At 44.7% G+C, this 15530-nt stretch overlaps 1 protein-coding gene across 1 annotated transcript in view; it reads right to left on the reverse strand.

Moving 5' to 3' along the window:
* The window catches only part of LOC122068679 (ABC transporter C family member 3-like), a 24610-nt gene extending 10039 nt beyond the window's left edge, over window positions 1–14571 (reverse strand). Inside the window, exons 1-4 of the mRNA XM_042632558.1 lie at window positions 12919–14571; window positions 12530–12616; window positions 11793–12443; window positions 11530–11694 (exon numbers count right to left, since the gene is read on the reverse strand). Coding sequence (XP_042488492.1) covers window positions 11530–11694; window positions 11793–12443; window positions 12530–12616; window positions 12919–14556 — 2541 coding nt within the window. The 5' untranslated portion in view covers window positions 14557–14571. The remainder of the gene's footprint in view (window positions 1–11529; window positions 11695–11792; window positions 12444–12529; window positions 12617–12918) is intronic.
* Window positions 14572–15530: the final 959 nt, after the last annotated feature.

Consider the following 15530-nt stretch of genomic DNA (forward strand, 5'->3'; position numbering starts at 1 on the left):
AAAAAAAAAAAAACACAACATAATCCGAAAAATCCCTAGGATAAACATTCACTCTCCACCTTCGGCTTGGCCATCAACAGAGAGAACAAGAAAAATACTAACGGAATCTAAATCTCGGCTAATCCAATGCATCTCTCACCAGCTCTTCTAACATGTGATTTGGAAATCGCACCATCATACGAGTCCCCTAACTTTTCTGCTTTCTTTGCATGTTAGTCCACAATGGGATTTGCTTCCCTAAGGCAATGAGAGATTTCCATGGAATGGACTCAAGAAATGGCATAACAAAAACCCATTTTTAAAGAACAAATCGAGGAATATGATTCTTCCAAATGGATATAACCACCATAGAAGAATCCAATTCAATCCATAAACCAATAGCATTAAGATCCTTAGCACCTATAATGCCTTCCACAATAGCCTCGAACTTTGATTCAAAAATCAGTTTAACACCCAACCCAAAAATAAGTTGAAAGAAGAGCAGACCTGACTAGTGCTATTCCTTAAAACACACCTGCTCCCGCCCTGCCTGGGTTACCCATTGAACTTCCATCCACATTGATCTTTTGTTCAATTATGTTGCAGTTTGTACCTGATACGACCAAATTGATTGCCCCATAGGGCAAGGACACGTGTCGCCCACCCGATAGAGGCTGTAAGGACTTCAACTCCGTCAATCGCGTAAAGAGAATACTCCCCACGAAGGGGATAGGACGTATCCGAGTAGGACTCGAAAAGGAAAGGAGGCGGACCCGAGGAAGACTCCTACAAGGAAAAGAGAAGCCCTAAACCCTTAGGGCTATAAGAGAGGGCCGAAGAGGAGGAAAAAGGTAAGCATCAAAACCCACACCATTACTCCTGTAAAAAAACTGTGCGCTGATCTCTAACTTGAGCGTCGGAGGACTAACCCTGGACAAAGCTTCGGGCCTCTGCCTTCTGTGCTTGTGCAGGATCAGCTCATATGGATTTTCGACAGCAACAGATTGGCACCATCCGTGGGAAACGACAGTAATGGTGGGGAGAACCTACAATCGTAAGAAGACAAGAGCAACATCGAACATGAACATTGGGAAGGAGGAACCTTCAGGAGCGCTCCCTCCCTCGACGGAAATTGGATGAGAAAGGGAAAACAATGATCGGGAAGGTTCCGTGAGGTACCAGCGTTCGGCCGGATATTCGGTGCGTGGAGATAGTAATCCTCTGCCCCCTCCTGGAGCGCAGGAATATGTGATAAGGGAGCAGTTCGAAGCCCTCCAGGAAAAATATGACCGAATGGCCGAGGCAATGAAGGAGGTCTCTAAAGCTGTCTCTCAGAAGACTGGCGGAGCATCGCGAGGCCCCCATATCCAGCCCGAGAGAGCTCGAGACGAGGATCGGACCAGTACAGGATCGATAAGGTCTGGTCATAATTTTTGAAACCGAGCAATAAGGGAAAGTCCTGCCCACAGGGGAAGGATGCGGCGTGCCGCCGGAGACCGACATGGGGAACCACACCAAGGAGACAAATAGAGACACGAGGACTCAGGGTTAAAGCAGATGATCCTGGACCTGAAAGATGAGATCAAGAAGGTGGCAGAAATTTAGATTGGAGCTCGTGAGCCAGACCTCACTATTTACATGGCTCTAACTGATGAGGTCATAAGGGACCCACTCCCGATCGGATTTCTCCTACCAAAGTGTGACACTTATGACGGGTCTGGGGACCCCGTCGATCATCTGGAAGGCTTCAAGGTCGCTATGCAGTTCCATCGAGTCTCGAAAAACATCATGTGTCGTACCCTACCATTGACGTTCAGAGGAGCGGCAAGGCTATGGTACAACCGTCTATCGATGAAGTCGATCCACAGCTTCAGCGATCTAAGTTACTTCTTCATGAAGGGATTCTCTAATAGCCAACCCCTTCAGAAGACTACGTTGAACTTGACCAACATCAAGCAACATGAAGGAGAATCACTACAGAACTACATGAAGCGCTTCCAACAAGAAAAGATCACGATCAAAGGTCTGGACCAGAAAGAAGAGTTCACAGCCCTGTTGGAAGGCGTCAAGGATAAGGAGTTGAAAAGGTCTTTGGCGAAGCATACACCGAGAAACTTGGCCGAGTTGAGAGCTCGGTGCCATAAGTACATCCACATGGAAGAAACCCTTCAAGCCGATGAAGAAGCTGAAAGGAAGATGGGAAGGAAAAGGATCTCAAGGGGCGACGACAAACCCTCTGAAGAAGGCAAAAGATGAAAGTCTGAGTGTGGTTGGGCACCCAGTCCACCAAGGAAGTTTGAGAAATACGTGCCCCTGAACCGGAGACGAACATATGTACTAATGCAGATAAAGGACTCCCCGAATGCCAGAGCCATGAAGTGGCCAGGGAAGATGGGATGGCACCCCAAGAGACATAATATGGATAAATATTGCCACTTCCACAGGGACCACGACCACGACACCGAAGATTGTTGGCACCTCAAGGGGGAAATAGAAGGAATGATCCAAAGAGGATATCTAGGCCGATTCATAGACCACAAAAAGGAGGACGCCCAAGACGGTAATGACCGTAGGGACAATAGTCGGAGAGATGGCAGAGGCTGCTATGAAAGAAGGGGGCCATCCCGCAGAGGTAATCAGAAATGGCAAAGAGACCGGACACCCGAGGAAGCTGACCATCGCCTCTAGGATGAGAATAAGAGCCCAACTAGGGTTATACCGACAATCTGTGGAGGCCTAGCCACTGGAGAAAGTTCAATCTTGGCTAGGAAAGCAAAAGCCTATGCGAGAAGCGTATATGTGGCTGAATGGTCGAACAAGAAGGCAAGGACGGGGATGGTTATTTCCTTCTCAGACGATGATCTGGAAGGGGTGCACACTCCGCACGACGATACCCTGGTAGTCACCATGACCATAGCGGATTGCAGAGTGAAGAGGATCTTAGTGGATAATGGCAGTTCAGCTAATGTCCTGTTCCTTGAGGCTTTCCAGAAGATGGGCCTGGACGAGGGAAAGTTGAAGAAAGTTGAACACCCGTTGCAGGGATTCTCCAGCCTCCCAGTAAAAGTGGAAGGATCGATTGAGTTACCAGTAAGAGCCGGCACCAGAGATCGCCAAGTAATAGTCATGATCAACTTCTTGGTAGTAGGCATTACCTCGGCAAACAACGCCATACTAGGGAGGGTTGGTTTGAACCTACTAAAGGCTGTCGTCTCCACACCCCATCTCAAGATGAAATTCCCAACCAAGAACGGTGTCGGGGAATGTCGAGGCGATCAAGAGGCATCCCGGAGGTGCTATGCCACTACCTTGCGGGGAAAAGAAAAGGCGGGCGAGGCACTCCCGATAGAAGATCTGCATGATGATGCCAGTTATCAACGAGGGGAACCAACTGAGGATCTGGTACAAGTTAAGGCCGAAGAGAGGGATAATGCTCGGTAATTCTAGATTGGGGCTACAATGCCCAGGAAACAACGAGAAAAACTCGTCTCATTCCTCCGAAACAACTCTGACGTCTTCGTCTGGTCGACTTCAGACATGCCCGGAATAGATCGAGAGGTAATAGAACATCATCTGAATGTTAACCCGACAAAGAAGCCGGTGCAACAGAAGAAGAGGACTTTCACCCCCGAAAGGTAGCAGAAAATAGACAAAGAAGTAGAGAAGTTACTGAAGGCCCAGTTCATCCGCGAGATCCAATATTCGGAGTGGATATCCAACATGGTGATGGTCCCGAAGGCAAATGGAAAGTGAAGGATCTGCATCGACTTCACCGACCTGAACAAGGCCTGCCCGAAGGACAGATACCCCCTGCCGAAAATAGACCTCCTCATTGATGCCACGGCAAGATACGAGCGCTGAGCTTCATGGATGCATACTCGGGGTACAATCAGATCAAGATGTCAGAGGTTGATGTCCCGAAGACATCCTTCTTGACCGAGGGAGGACTGTACTGCTATGAAGTCATGCCTTTCGGGCTAAAAAATGCAAGGGCCACCTATCAAAAGTTAGTGAATAAAATCTTCAAGGGGATGATCAGAAAAACCATGGAGGTATGTGTGGGCGATATGCTTGTAAAAAGCCTGAAGGCGGAACAACACATTCAAGACTTAGAAAAGGGGTTCCAGGTGCTGAGGCAGTACGGCATAAAGCTGAATTCGACAAAGTGTGCATTCGGAGCAGCCTTGGGAAAGTTCCTCAGCTTCATTGTCTCGGAGAGGGGAATTGAAGCCAACCCGATGATAATACAAGCCATTCGAGATATGAGGTCACCTCAGAATATGAAGCAAGTCCAGGAGCTAATAGGAAGAGTCGCCACTCTAGGGTGATTCTTATCTCGGTCGACTGATAGATGCCTCCCCTTCTTCAGAGCCTTGAAGGGATCCAAGAAGTTCGAGTGGACGGAGGAATATAAAAATTCTTTTGAACAACTAAAGGAGTACCTGGCCGCACCCCCACTGCTGACAAAGCCAAACGCCGGGGATACCTTACAATTGTACCTTGTTATATCAGCAGTAGCTATAAGTGCAGTACTGACGAGAGAAGAAGGAAGGCAACAACAGCTGATATACTACGTCAGTCGAACCCTGTTAGATGCTGAAATAAGATATAGAAAGACGGAGAAAGTGGCATACGCCCTAGTAACAACGGTAAGAAAGCTGAGGCCCTATTTTTAATCGTATACGGTATGCGTGCTCATAGACCAACCCCTGAAGAAGATACTGCAACGGCCGGATATGTCTGGTCACCTGGTAAACTGGGCCATAGAGTTAGGAGAATTCGACATCCAGTACAAACCAAGAACCGTAATAAAAGCACAGGCCCTCGCAGACTTCATAGCCGAGACGACGATCCCCAGGAATCTTTCGAGGACCGAGAAGAAAAGGCTTGGGCATTATACGTGGATGGTGCTTCCAACAGCGCAGGAAGCGGCGTAGGGATCATATTGGCTAGCCCTGGAGGTTTCAAGATCGAGTACGCCCTATGGTTCGACTTCGATGCCTCCAACAACAAAGTAGAGTACGAAGCGTTAATAGCCAGAATTAATCTGGCACGGGCTTTGATGGTACAGGAGCTGGTGGTGCATAGTGATTCACAGCTCATGGTACGACAGGTGAATGGAGACTACGAAGCCAAAGAACAAAGGATGGCTGGGTACTTGAAGACAGTGCAAGAAAGAATAACAGCCTTCAAGGAATTTGAGGTAAGGCAGGTGCCACGAGAAGAGAATGCTAGTGCAGACGCACTATCGCAGTTGGCACACCTCTGACTTCACAGACCTTGGATGATCGGTGTATTTTGAAGTGCTACCATAGTCGAGTACCGAAAGACCCCAAGAGGTATTACCTGTAGGTGAACACGACCATAGCTGGATGGATGCCATAACCGAATACCTCAAGGAAGGAAAGCTCCCAGAGAATAAGGACGAGGCAAGGAAAGTACGAATGAGGTCAACACGCTTCCTTTTGAAGGATGAGACGCTGTACAAAATAGGGTTCACCGTGCTGTACCTCAAGTGCCTGAACCCCACCAATGGCGAGTATGCACTTAGAGAAGTGCATGAAGGGATATGTGGCCAACACCTGGGAGCCTGGGCCTTGGCACATAAAGTGCTGAGGCAGGGCCTGTTCTGGCCAACAATGAGGAAGGATGCGAAATCGTTAGTCAGGAAGTGCATCAAGTGCCAGGTGTTCGCCACCGTCCCTAGGCAGCACTCTACTGAGCTCTCGTCCCTATCAAGCCCGATACCATTCACCATGTGGAGAATGGACATCCTGGGCCCATTCCCCCTGGCCACGAGATAAAGGAAGTTTGTAGTGGTGGCGGTAGACTACTTCACGAAATGGGCAGAGGCCGAAGCGCTGGTGACGATATCCGAAAAGAATGTAAGGAACTTCTTCCAGAGAGTGGTAGTCTATCGATTTGGAATCCCTCGGGTAGTGGTAACGGACAATGGAACTCAGTTCGCCAACCTGACTTTCGGCTCGTTTTGTGATGCCCTCGGCTTTGACCATAGGAAAACATCTATTGGGTATCCACCAACCAACGGGCTGACAGAGGTAACCAATCGTACCCTGCTCCAAGGAATAAAGAAGAGACTAGATGATGCCAAAAGGTTATGGGCAGATGAGTTGTACAATATCCTCTGGGCTTACAACACAAATGAGAGATCGGCCACCGGAGAAACACCCTTCGTTTTAACTTACGGCACCGAAGTTGTACTTTCGGTGGAGGTAGGGGCCGTAACCCATCGGGTTCAGTACTAAAATGAAGAAGAAAACGATAAAGGACTTCGAGCGAATTTAGACCTCTTGAGCGAAGTCAGGGGCACCTCACAACAAAGGGTTGCCGCCTACCAGCAGAGGGTTGCGAGGCACTATAACTCCAAAGTCCGAAAGAATGAGTACAGAATGGGTGACCTCGTCCTCAGAAGGGTAGAAATATCAGACCCGAGGCATCAAGGAAAGCTAGCTCCGAATTGGGAAGGTCCTTACAGAGTCTTAAGGGTAATACGACCGGGTTCCTATCACTTGGAGACTATGGGGGGAGAGAAGGTACCCCGATCGTGGAACTCAAAGAACTTGAGAAAATTCTACCAGTAGTGAAGTAGCGAGCAATCACATTTTGTAATTTTTTGCTCCTAAGCATTTTCTAGTTGTAACTCCTCATCCTAAGCTCTCCGGATGATTTTACATATGAAAAATATGTAAGCTGGTTTACGACGATTGCTAGGAATTCTCCTGTTTGATGGCTTTAGCTTTGCCGAAGGTCCTTACATCGGTCATCACCACGGTTGTTGATCAAGGCAGAGCCAAAGGGAGCTTGACGAAGGGATACTGTCGAAGGTCCCTACCTCGGTTGGGAGCTCAGGCCGAGGCTGAGCTGACCTGACCGAAGGTCTTAACCTCGATTGGGAGCTCTGGCCAAGGCCAAGCGGACCTAACCGAAGGTCTTAACCTCGATTGGGAGCTCTGGCTAAGGCCAAGCGGACTTGACCGAAGGTCACAACCTCAGTTGGGAGCTCAGGCTAAGGCCGAGCTGACCTGACCGAGGGTCATGGCCACTACCTCGGTTGGGAGCTCAGGAGAAGGCCGAGCTGACCTGACCAAAGGTCATGGCCTTGGTTGGGGGCTCTGGCTAAGGTCGATCTGACCTGACCAAAGGTCACAACCACTATCTCGGTTGGGAGCTCAGGCTAAGGCTGAGCTGACCTGACCGAAGATCATGGCCTCGGTTGAGAGCTCCGGCCAAGGCCAAGCAAACCTGATCGAGGGTCCTTACCTCGATCGGGGGCACCGATCGAATCCTACTTGTTTGTGATCCCTCAAGTCCATGGCCCTCGGATGTGGAAAACCTCTTGGATAAGCCGATGGAGCAGAACCAAGCCTTGTACTAGAGTAGAGGCCTATTAATCCTAGGGCCGCCGAAGGGTTCGGCCTTCTTGCACCTACCTATGGGCTAAATATCCTTTATCAGAGAAAATGAAAAAAGAAAAAGGAAAAGGTATCTGAAGAAAGGGAAATATTCATTCATTAAAAAAAGGCCCGAAGGCCGAGATTACACAAAAAGGCCCGAAGGCTCACATCACAAAAAGAAAAAAGAGAGGATAGCCCGAAGGCTCACATAACAAAAAAAGAAAGCCCGAAGGCTGAGGTAGGGTGCAGGGTGGCTTCAGGGGGTGTCTGTCAGATTCACGGCCTCGTCATCGGCATGGTGGAGGATCTCCCCATCAGAACCATTGTGACCAGGAGTCAGAGGCACCTCACGTTGCAGCTGAACCTCACCTTCCTCGCTACAGCCTTCACCATCGGCGTTGGCAACCTCGGTGGCTGTTGGGGTTGCCTCAACACACTCTTCTTCGAAGATGAGCCCGCTGTCCTCGAAAGAGACCTCTGGGTAGTGCTCGAGGACCTAGTCTCGGACCTTAGTAGCACCCATTGTGAACCCAAGGGCGATGGCGCATTTGACCTCCTCTAGAAAGCCCTCAGAGGCCCTATACATCTCGGCCCCTCGGGTCTCAGCCTCCTGAACTCTTGTTGTTATCTGCGCCTTCAGCTCCGTAAGCTTCTGATCGCATTCCTGGCGAGTACAAAGAAGGTCTGCTTCCAAGTGCTCCACCTTCTCAAGGAGAACCGAACGCTCATTCTCCAGGACTGACTTCTCAAGTTCGGAAGCCTCGAGGTCTCGGGCCATGGCTTCGGCCCAGATCGCCAACTGACCCACTTGGTTTTGGGCCTGCATAAGATACCGATGGTCAGTATGTTGCAATGATCATAAATCAAGGTTTAGAAGACCGAAGCTTACCCCTACCATGAAGATGCAGGCGCTAGTTATTATGGCCGCCGTCCCTTGTAGTTGTGCTTCGGTGGCATCTCGGGGGAGGTTGCCCTTTAGTACCAGCTCACGAGCTACACTGCCGATGGATAGGGTGTCGTCTTCTTTAACCGACCACCAAGGGATGAAGCCAACCTCGGCCCTAACATTCCCAGCCCTCGGGCTTCTAAAGTCTGCCACGAGGGAGGAGTCTCGGGCAGACAAGCTAGGGCCTGGGGAGGCAAGGACCTGACCGAAGGTCCATACCTCGGTTGGGAGCTCAGGCCAAGGCCAAGCGGACCTGACCGAAGGTCCCTACCTAGGTTGGGAGCTCAGGATGAGGCGATCTAACCTGACCGAAGGTCTTAACCTCGGTTGGGAGCTCAGGCCAAGGCCGAGCGAACCTGATCGAAGGTCCTCACCTCGGTTGGGGGCTTAGGCCAAGGTCGAGCGGACCTGACCAAAGATCACAACCTCGGTTGGGAGCTCAGGCTAAGGCTGAGTGGACCTGACCGAAGGTCCCTACCTCGGTCGGGAGCTCAGGCCAAGGCAGAGCTGACCTGACCAAAGGTCTTAACCTCGGTTGGGAGCTCAGGCCAAGACCGAGCGGATCTGACCGAAGGTCCATACCTCGGTTGGGAGCTTAGGCCAAGGCCATGCGGACCTAACCGAAGGTCACAACCTCGGTTGGGAGCTTAGGCCAAGGCCAAACGGACCTGACCGAAGGTCCATACCTCGGTTGGGAGCTCGGGCCGAGGCCGAGCTGATCTGACTGAAGGTCTTAACCTTGGTTGGGAGCTCTGGCCAAGGCCGAGGGGACCTGATCGAAGGTCACAACCTCGATTTGGAGCTCAGGCTAAGGCCGAGCGGACCTGACCAAAGGTCCCTACCTCGGTTGGGAGCTCAGGCCGAGCTGACTTGACCGAAGGTCTCGGTCTCAAGCAAGACTAAGGTTGAAGCTGAAGGAATAAGGCTGAAGGGACGCATGAACAAAAAAAAAATGATGATGAAAAACTTGGTTACTCCCACAGGAAAAGCCTCCCGGTGAGAGTAAGGGCGCTCCTGATACGGCCAAATTGATTGCCCCATAGGGCAAGGACACGTGTCGCCCACCTGATAGAGGCTGCAAAGACTCTGACTTCGTCAACCGCATAAAGAGAATATTCCCCACGAAGGGGATAGGACGTATCCGAGTAGGACTCGAAAAGAAAAGGAGACGGACCCGAGGAGGACTCCTCCAAGGAAAAGAGAAACCCTAAACCCTAAGGTCTATAAGAGAGGGCTGGAGAGGAGGAAAAAGGTAAGCATCAAAACCCACACCATTACTCCTGTAAAAAAACTGTGCGGCCGATCTCTAGCTTGAGCGTCAGAGGACTAACCCCGGACAAAGCTTCGGGCCTCTGCCTTTTGTGCTTGTGCAGGATCAGCTTATACGGATTTTTGACAGCAACAGTACCAGTGAACCTCTAGTGAAGGTTTGAAGGCCATATTTTCTATCTTTAGACCCAGCTTCCTACAGTAAACAACATCATTCACTAATCTAGCATCCCCTTTGTGCTAACATCACACAATCTCATCTCCTGACAAATGGTCTCAAAGATGTAGCGAGCATTCCTGACTCTTCCCTTCGACCATCTCTTGTTCCTCTCCCACCAGATTTTTGCAGAGATCATAACAAAACCTATCATCCAATGCTGCTTTTTAATCATTCTTACTTTTCTCTTCCACCACTTAAAAAATTCAATCATAGACTGAAGGTTTTGCTAGGTCACACTAAAGCATTCCAAAATTTTTCTCCATATACCAAATGCGAAGGGCCATTGCATGAACATATGGGTAAGGCTTTCTTCTTCTTTCCCACACAATATACATCTGGAGACCATATGGATCCCCTTTCTTCTAACCATCTCATCTAGGGACAGAGTCTTCCACGAGCAAGGCGCCATCCAACAATAGAGTATCTTGGAGGCAGCCCCTTACACAAAATCACCAAGAACCACGACACCGTTGGAGCCTTTTTCTAATTTTTCCTAAGCCGACATAGTGCTAAAATTTCCTAAAGGAGTTAAGGATCAAGAATGCTTACCCTCCATAGGAAAATTAGGGATTTTTGTGTCCTTCACTACTTGACTAAGATAAGGCTCTTAGTCAAGCGTTGCAATGGATATTTTCCTGTAATTCTCAATATTTAGATGTTAAGCAATATGTGAATTTATCATTTACTAATTTAGAAATTTTACCAATTTATCATTCTAAAATTATCTACTACTTATTTTCACAATTACTAATGGGATTTTTATTTATCTTGTGCGAAAATGAAATTATTTATTAATTTATTATTTACAAAAGTTTTCAGTTCGATAGACTAGCTAAGGGGTCATTGGTTGAGACACCTAATTCCACCACATAGAAGGCTCAAATGGTAAATCTAACTATTGGATACCTATGAGACAGTCTTAATAGACTACGCTAAATTCCATACCCAAATTCAATCATTTAGACCCCATATGATACTATAACCTCCCATATATGTCCATGGATCCCCTCAATGGTTCCTTGTACCCATGTCTCCAACACAAGGCCGACTTTGTTGGGCTGAAACTTGACATGTGAGTAAAAGACTTTGGGATCTACCCATCCAAAATATGTTAGCTGAATCCACTCTACCACTAGGAAAGAATTGGAAAGCAATCATGGTGGATTGCAATACCATAAAAAACTTCTCCCTTTATTAATTGTTAACTTAATGTTAGTATGAGCTCTAATCGATATAGCTGTCAACAATCTAATAGGCGAGATTGTACTTTTATCTATGCGTATCTAAAATATTTTATGCATACTAAAATTGTAGCCATGTTGATCTAGGTGGACTTTACACTTTGCCAACATCGGCCTTGTTTGGGCTTTTCTTCTTATACATTTTTTTGTAAGCAAAAGACTAAAGCTTTGCATTAATTCGATCACATGAAAATGTGTAATTGAGGAAATAGACATCTTACACATATTCTGTATAAATGTAAGAAACTTTTAAGGTTTCAACCACCACTTTCAATCCCCAACAGTTTACGAATCCAACACAAAATCAATTTTGGTGTGAAAAAATATTCAAAACTTACTGGTTTAAAAAATAAAAAGCATAAAATCACCGTTTATTATGGCATATTAATCATGGGGAAAATATGGTTGAAATTGATTTGAACTTTTAATTTATGAAAAATGGAAGTGGCAATAAATTACCTGATACCAGATGCATGTCACAATCATCGGAATAAAAATTATTAACATTTTCCATGCAACTTGTGACATTACTGCAACAGTTCCCAGGAATCCTATGATCGAGATAACAAGTTCTTCAATTTGGATTGGAATAGAAGTATCAACTGCACTTTGATCTATGGATACCTGTATACATAATAGATTTTATTTAAAATCATATCAACTTTTATAGTAGTCAAACAAGATAATTTAGATCCCAAAAGTAAATAAGCATATTTACTAACCCGATTTAGGATCCTTCCACTTGGAGTAGAATCGAAAAATGACAAGGGAGCACGGAAAATACACCAATGCATTTTGTTAAAGAGCAAAGTGGATGTCTTGTATCCAGCAGTTACAATGAGCATGGACCTTATAAGTACAAAAAGAGAACTTCCAAGGATCAAAGCAACATAAACAAAGATGATAGTGGATTGGCTATCATGAGGTCTCACATCCTCTGCAACGGGAGTAACCAATACCATCCAGTAACTACTAACTATTTGGAGAACCTTAACAAGAATTTGTGCCAATATTATCAATGGTACAAAAGCCCCCCTATATGTTGCAGTGACGTAATTCCAGTAGACTGAAAAACTAACTCCATCCTTTTCTCTCTTTTCTTCCTGGACAAGCTGCCCTTCTGACCCATCCAATTTTTCTGTTTTGTAGTTTTTGGTTTTCTTTTCCTCATCATCTTGAATAGACTCCTCATTGGATAACTTATTATCGTCTTCCTCACCATTAATTAAATTATCTAAAGCAGCCTTACTCTTGACAGAATTAAGGTCTGCCAAAGCCTTTTTATGTGCACCCACTAATTCCATAAAGTCAGTTCCTGAACTAAAAATTTCTTTATATTTTCCTTCTTGAACAATCTTCCCATCTCTCATAACCTGTCAAATAAGAGAAGGTAAATAATCATTCTCAAATAAAGTTGAGAGACTTGATAACGAAAAAAAAAATATGGCACCACTCTCACCAAGATAAGATCAGCAGAAGATAAAAACTCTACTTGGTGGGTAACATAAATTACTGTTTTTGAACTCAAAATTCCTAGCAAGCACTCCTGTCACATAAGTTCAGATGTACACATTTAGGCACTTAAAAAGAATTTTTAGTTACTTAAAAGACACAAATAGCTATAATATCATAATGATAAATAACATCAAACCATAGGTTTTATTCCACAATGTGTACTGCTTAATAAAGTGTGTCTATATGTTTGTTTATTTAGACAACCATGATTTCAATCTTCTTAAATCAGACTCAATTTTTCGTGAACAAAATTGTGATGTAAGTATCAAGATTATAGCTTTAAAACAATTTCATCAAGGAAAACATTGGAAGTATAGGACAAAGAACAACTACCTTAAATAGATGAGTTCCTGTATGAGCATCCACAGCACTAAAAGGATCATCAAGCAGATAAATATCAGCATCATGGTATAAAGCACGTGCAATCTGAATTCTTTGCTTTTGCCCACCACTCAGGTTAATTCCCCTCTCCCCTATGATAGTCTGATCCCCAAATGGACATAGTTCTAGGTCTGTGTTTAGTGAACATGCTTCAAGGATCATCTCATACCTTTCCATATCCATTTCTTTACCAAACAATATATTGTCTACTATCTTACCACTTTGTATCCAAGGTGATTGTGCAACGTAAGCCTTCGTCCCATTCAACTTCATAATTCCAGATACCTTTGGCACTTCATCCAATAAGCATGAAAGTAGGCTTGACTTACCTGATCCAATAGAACCACAAATAGCCACTCTCATACCATGATACACTCGAATATTAAGATCTTTTAATGTGTGGCTGCGAGAAGAAAGGTCCCAAGAAAAATTCCCATGGAATATTTCAATTGCAACCTTGTCACCATCTCTTGGAAGGTTCTGTATCATATTCAAATGAAGATCATCAAGACAAAGGTATGAGGTTATTCTGTCAAGAGAAATTTTAGTTTGAACTACCATTGAGATTGTGTTTGGGAGATTATAAATGGGTAATTGCAATATCTCAAATGTTGCAAGTGCAGACAAAATATTCCCCGACCCTAATGGAATTCCAATTAGCATACAAAACCCAAAGGTAGCCATGGATACAAACAGAGGAGCGGAAGAGTAGATAAAGGAATAAATAGCTGATGTAGTATAAAGTAACTTTTTTAACCATCTTGTTTCAAAGCTTCTGAGCTCAATTATCTTAGCTAAGAACTTCATATTCCAACCTCGGAGCTTGAGAATCCTCATATTCCTTAGAGCCTCAGATGTCACTTTCATCCTTTGATCTTTTGAATCCATCAATTTCTTTTGAAATTTTTCTTGTAGTTTTCCTAATGGAATATTCAATAACATCAAAATCATTGTGGCAACACAAGCTACAAGTGAAGCAAGCCCAAGACTCTTATACAAGATCCACAATGCTAGAATAATCTGAAGAGGCACCCTCCATATATCATGCAATGTCCAACTAAAAAACCCAATCCTTTCAACATCAACACTCATTAAATTAATGTTCTCCCCACTAGTGTGGCCCTGCTTTGATTGGCTTGAAAGCTTGAGACACTTCCTATAGATTATTGAGAACAAGGCAGAACGGACCCTAATTGCCATATTTCGCAATTGAAAGAACAAGTGTCTTTCTGATATGCACCTTATGAACTTTGAAAGAAAGAAAATAAAAACTAGTGCATAACCTTTATATGTTAGTTGGTGAGGGCTGTTGAGATATTGAACAAAGGTCTTAATAAGATATGGTCCAACATAAGAAGTCATTGTGCATACAAAGGATAGTAAAGCTGTCCATAGAATTTCTTTCCATGTTAAGAGGATCAATGCCTTCACCAGCTCGAGTATGCTAACTTTACCACTGCCATTACCATTAGATTCAAGTTTGTTTCTAAAATGAGCGAAGACCACATTGGCACTATGATAATTGGAAAGCTGAGGAACATCTTCAAGGTCTAATGTTTTTCTGTATCCAAGTGTAAGCAAAGGTCCCATCCAAGAGAAGGTAAAAATACTAAAAATATTGGCATTTGCATAAGGAGTTACACTTTCTCCACTGACACTTGATCCTTGTCCATCATCACCACTGCTTTGTCTAGAATTAATTTTCAAAAGAGACTCCAACAGATGAAATTCATATTCTTGTCCCTTCCCAAATAACACCGCATAACAAAATAACAAACTAGCAATAATTGATACAACATCAGAGACCCATAGCAGGAATGGTAACGATGAATGTTTCCAATACAAACAAAGATGTATGACAAGATAGGAACAAGACATTAGGAAGTAGAAGGTGCACCAATTCCTTAGTAGAATAGGGAACTTGTTCTCATCTGAATGGGAAAACTGGGTGTGCAAGTAAGCAGATATCATAAACCAAGTGAGTGTTCTGAATACAAAATCCAATTGGGAAACAAGCTTTAGATGAGACCAGCCATGTTTATCCCTAGAGAGGGAGTTTAATACGCATAGGAGAATATCACAAAAACACAAACCCAAGCAAGATGTAAAGGCTAACAAATAGTAAAAGTATGTATTCTTCGATATTGGTTTTGAATTTTGAGCAGAAGGCATCATGCGTCTCTTGCAAGCCCAAGAAATGGATAAAATCAATAGCAAAATTAGATGTGAAGAAGAAGAAAACCCATGCATAAAAATAATTGCGGAAGACTGCAAAAAGGATATCTGGATTTTCATATCATTCTTTGATTCTTGAAACACATCCATGTTTGTAGATTTTCTTTTCTTCTGTTTGTAAATTGGTGGCTCAATTCATGCAGCTCCAATAAAAGTCTTATTAGCTTTGCCACATTTGAATTGATGTAAGCCCATTTGCAAAAATATTGTGGAAGCTCCAACATCAAATAACAATCATTTCCAGCTTATGTGTTCCATAAAGACTTCAATGAATATTGGAGTCTCAATATCACCCTTAGATGTAGTTGAACCTATAAATGAATAGATAA

Source organism: Macadamia integrifolia, unplaced genomic scaffold (genome assembly GCF_013358625.1).
Source record: "Macadamia integrifolia cultivar HAES 741 unplaced genomic scaffold, SCU_Mint_v3 scaffold451, whole genome shotgun sequence".
Lineage (NCBI taxonomy): Eukaryota > Viridiplantae > Streptophyta > Magnoliopsida > Proteales > Proteaceae > Macadamia > Macadamia integrifolia.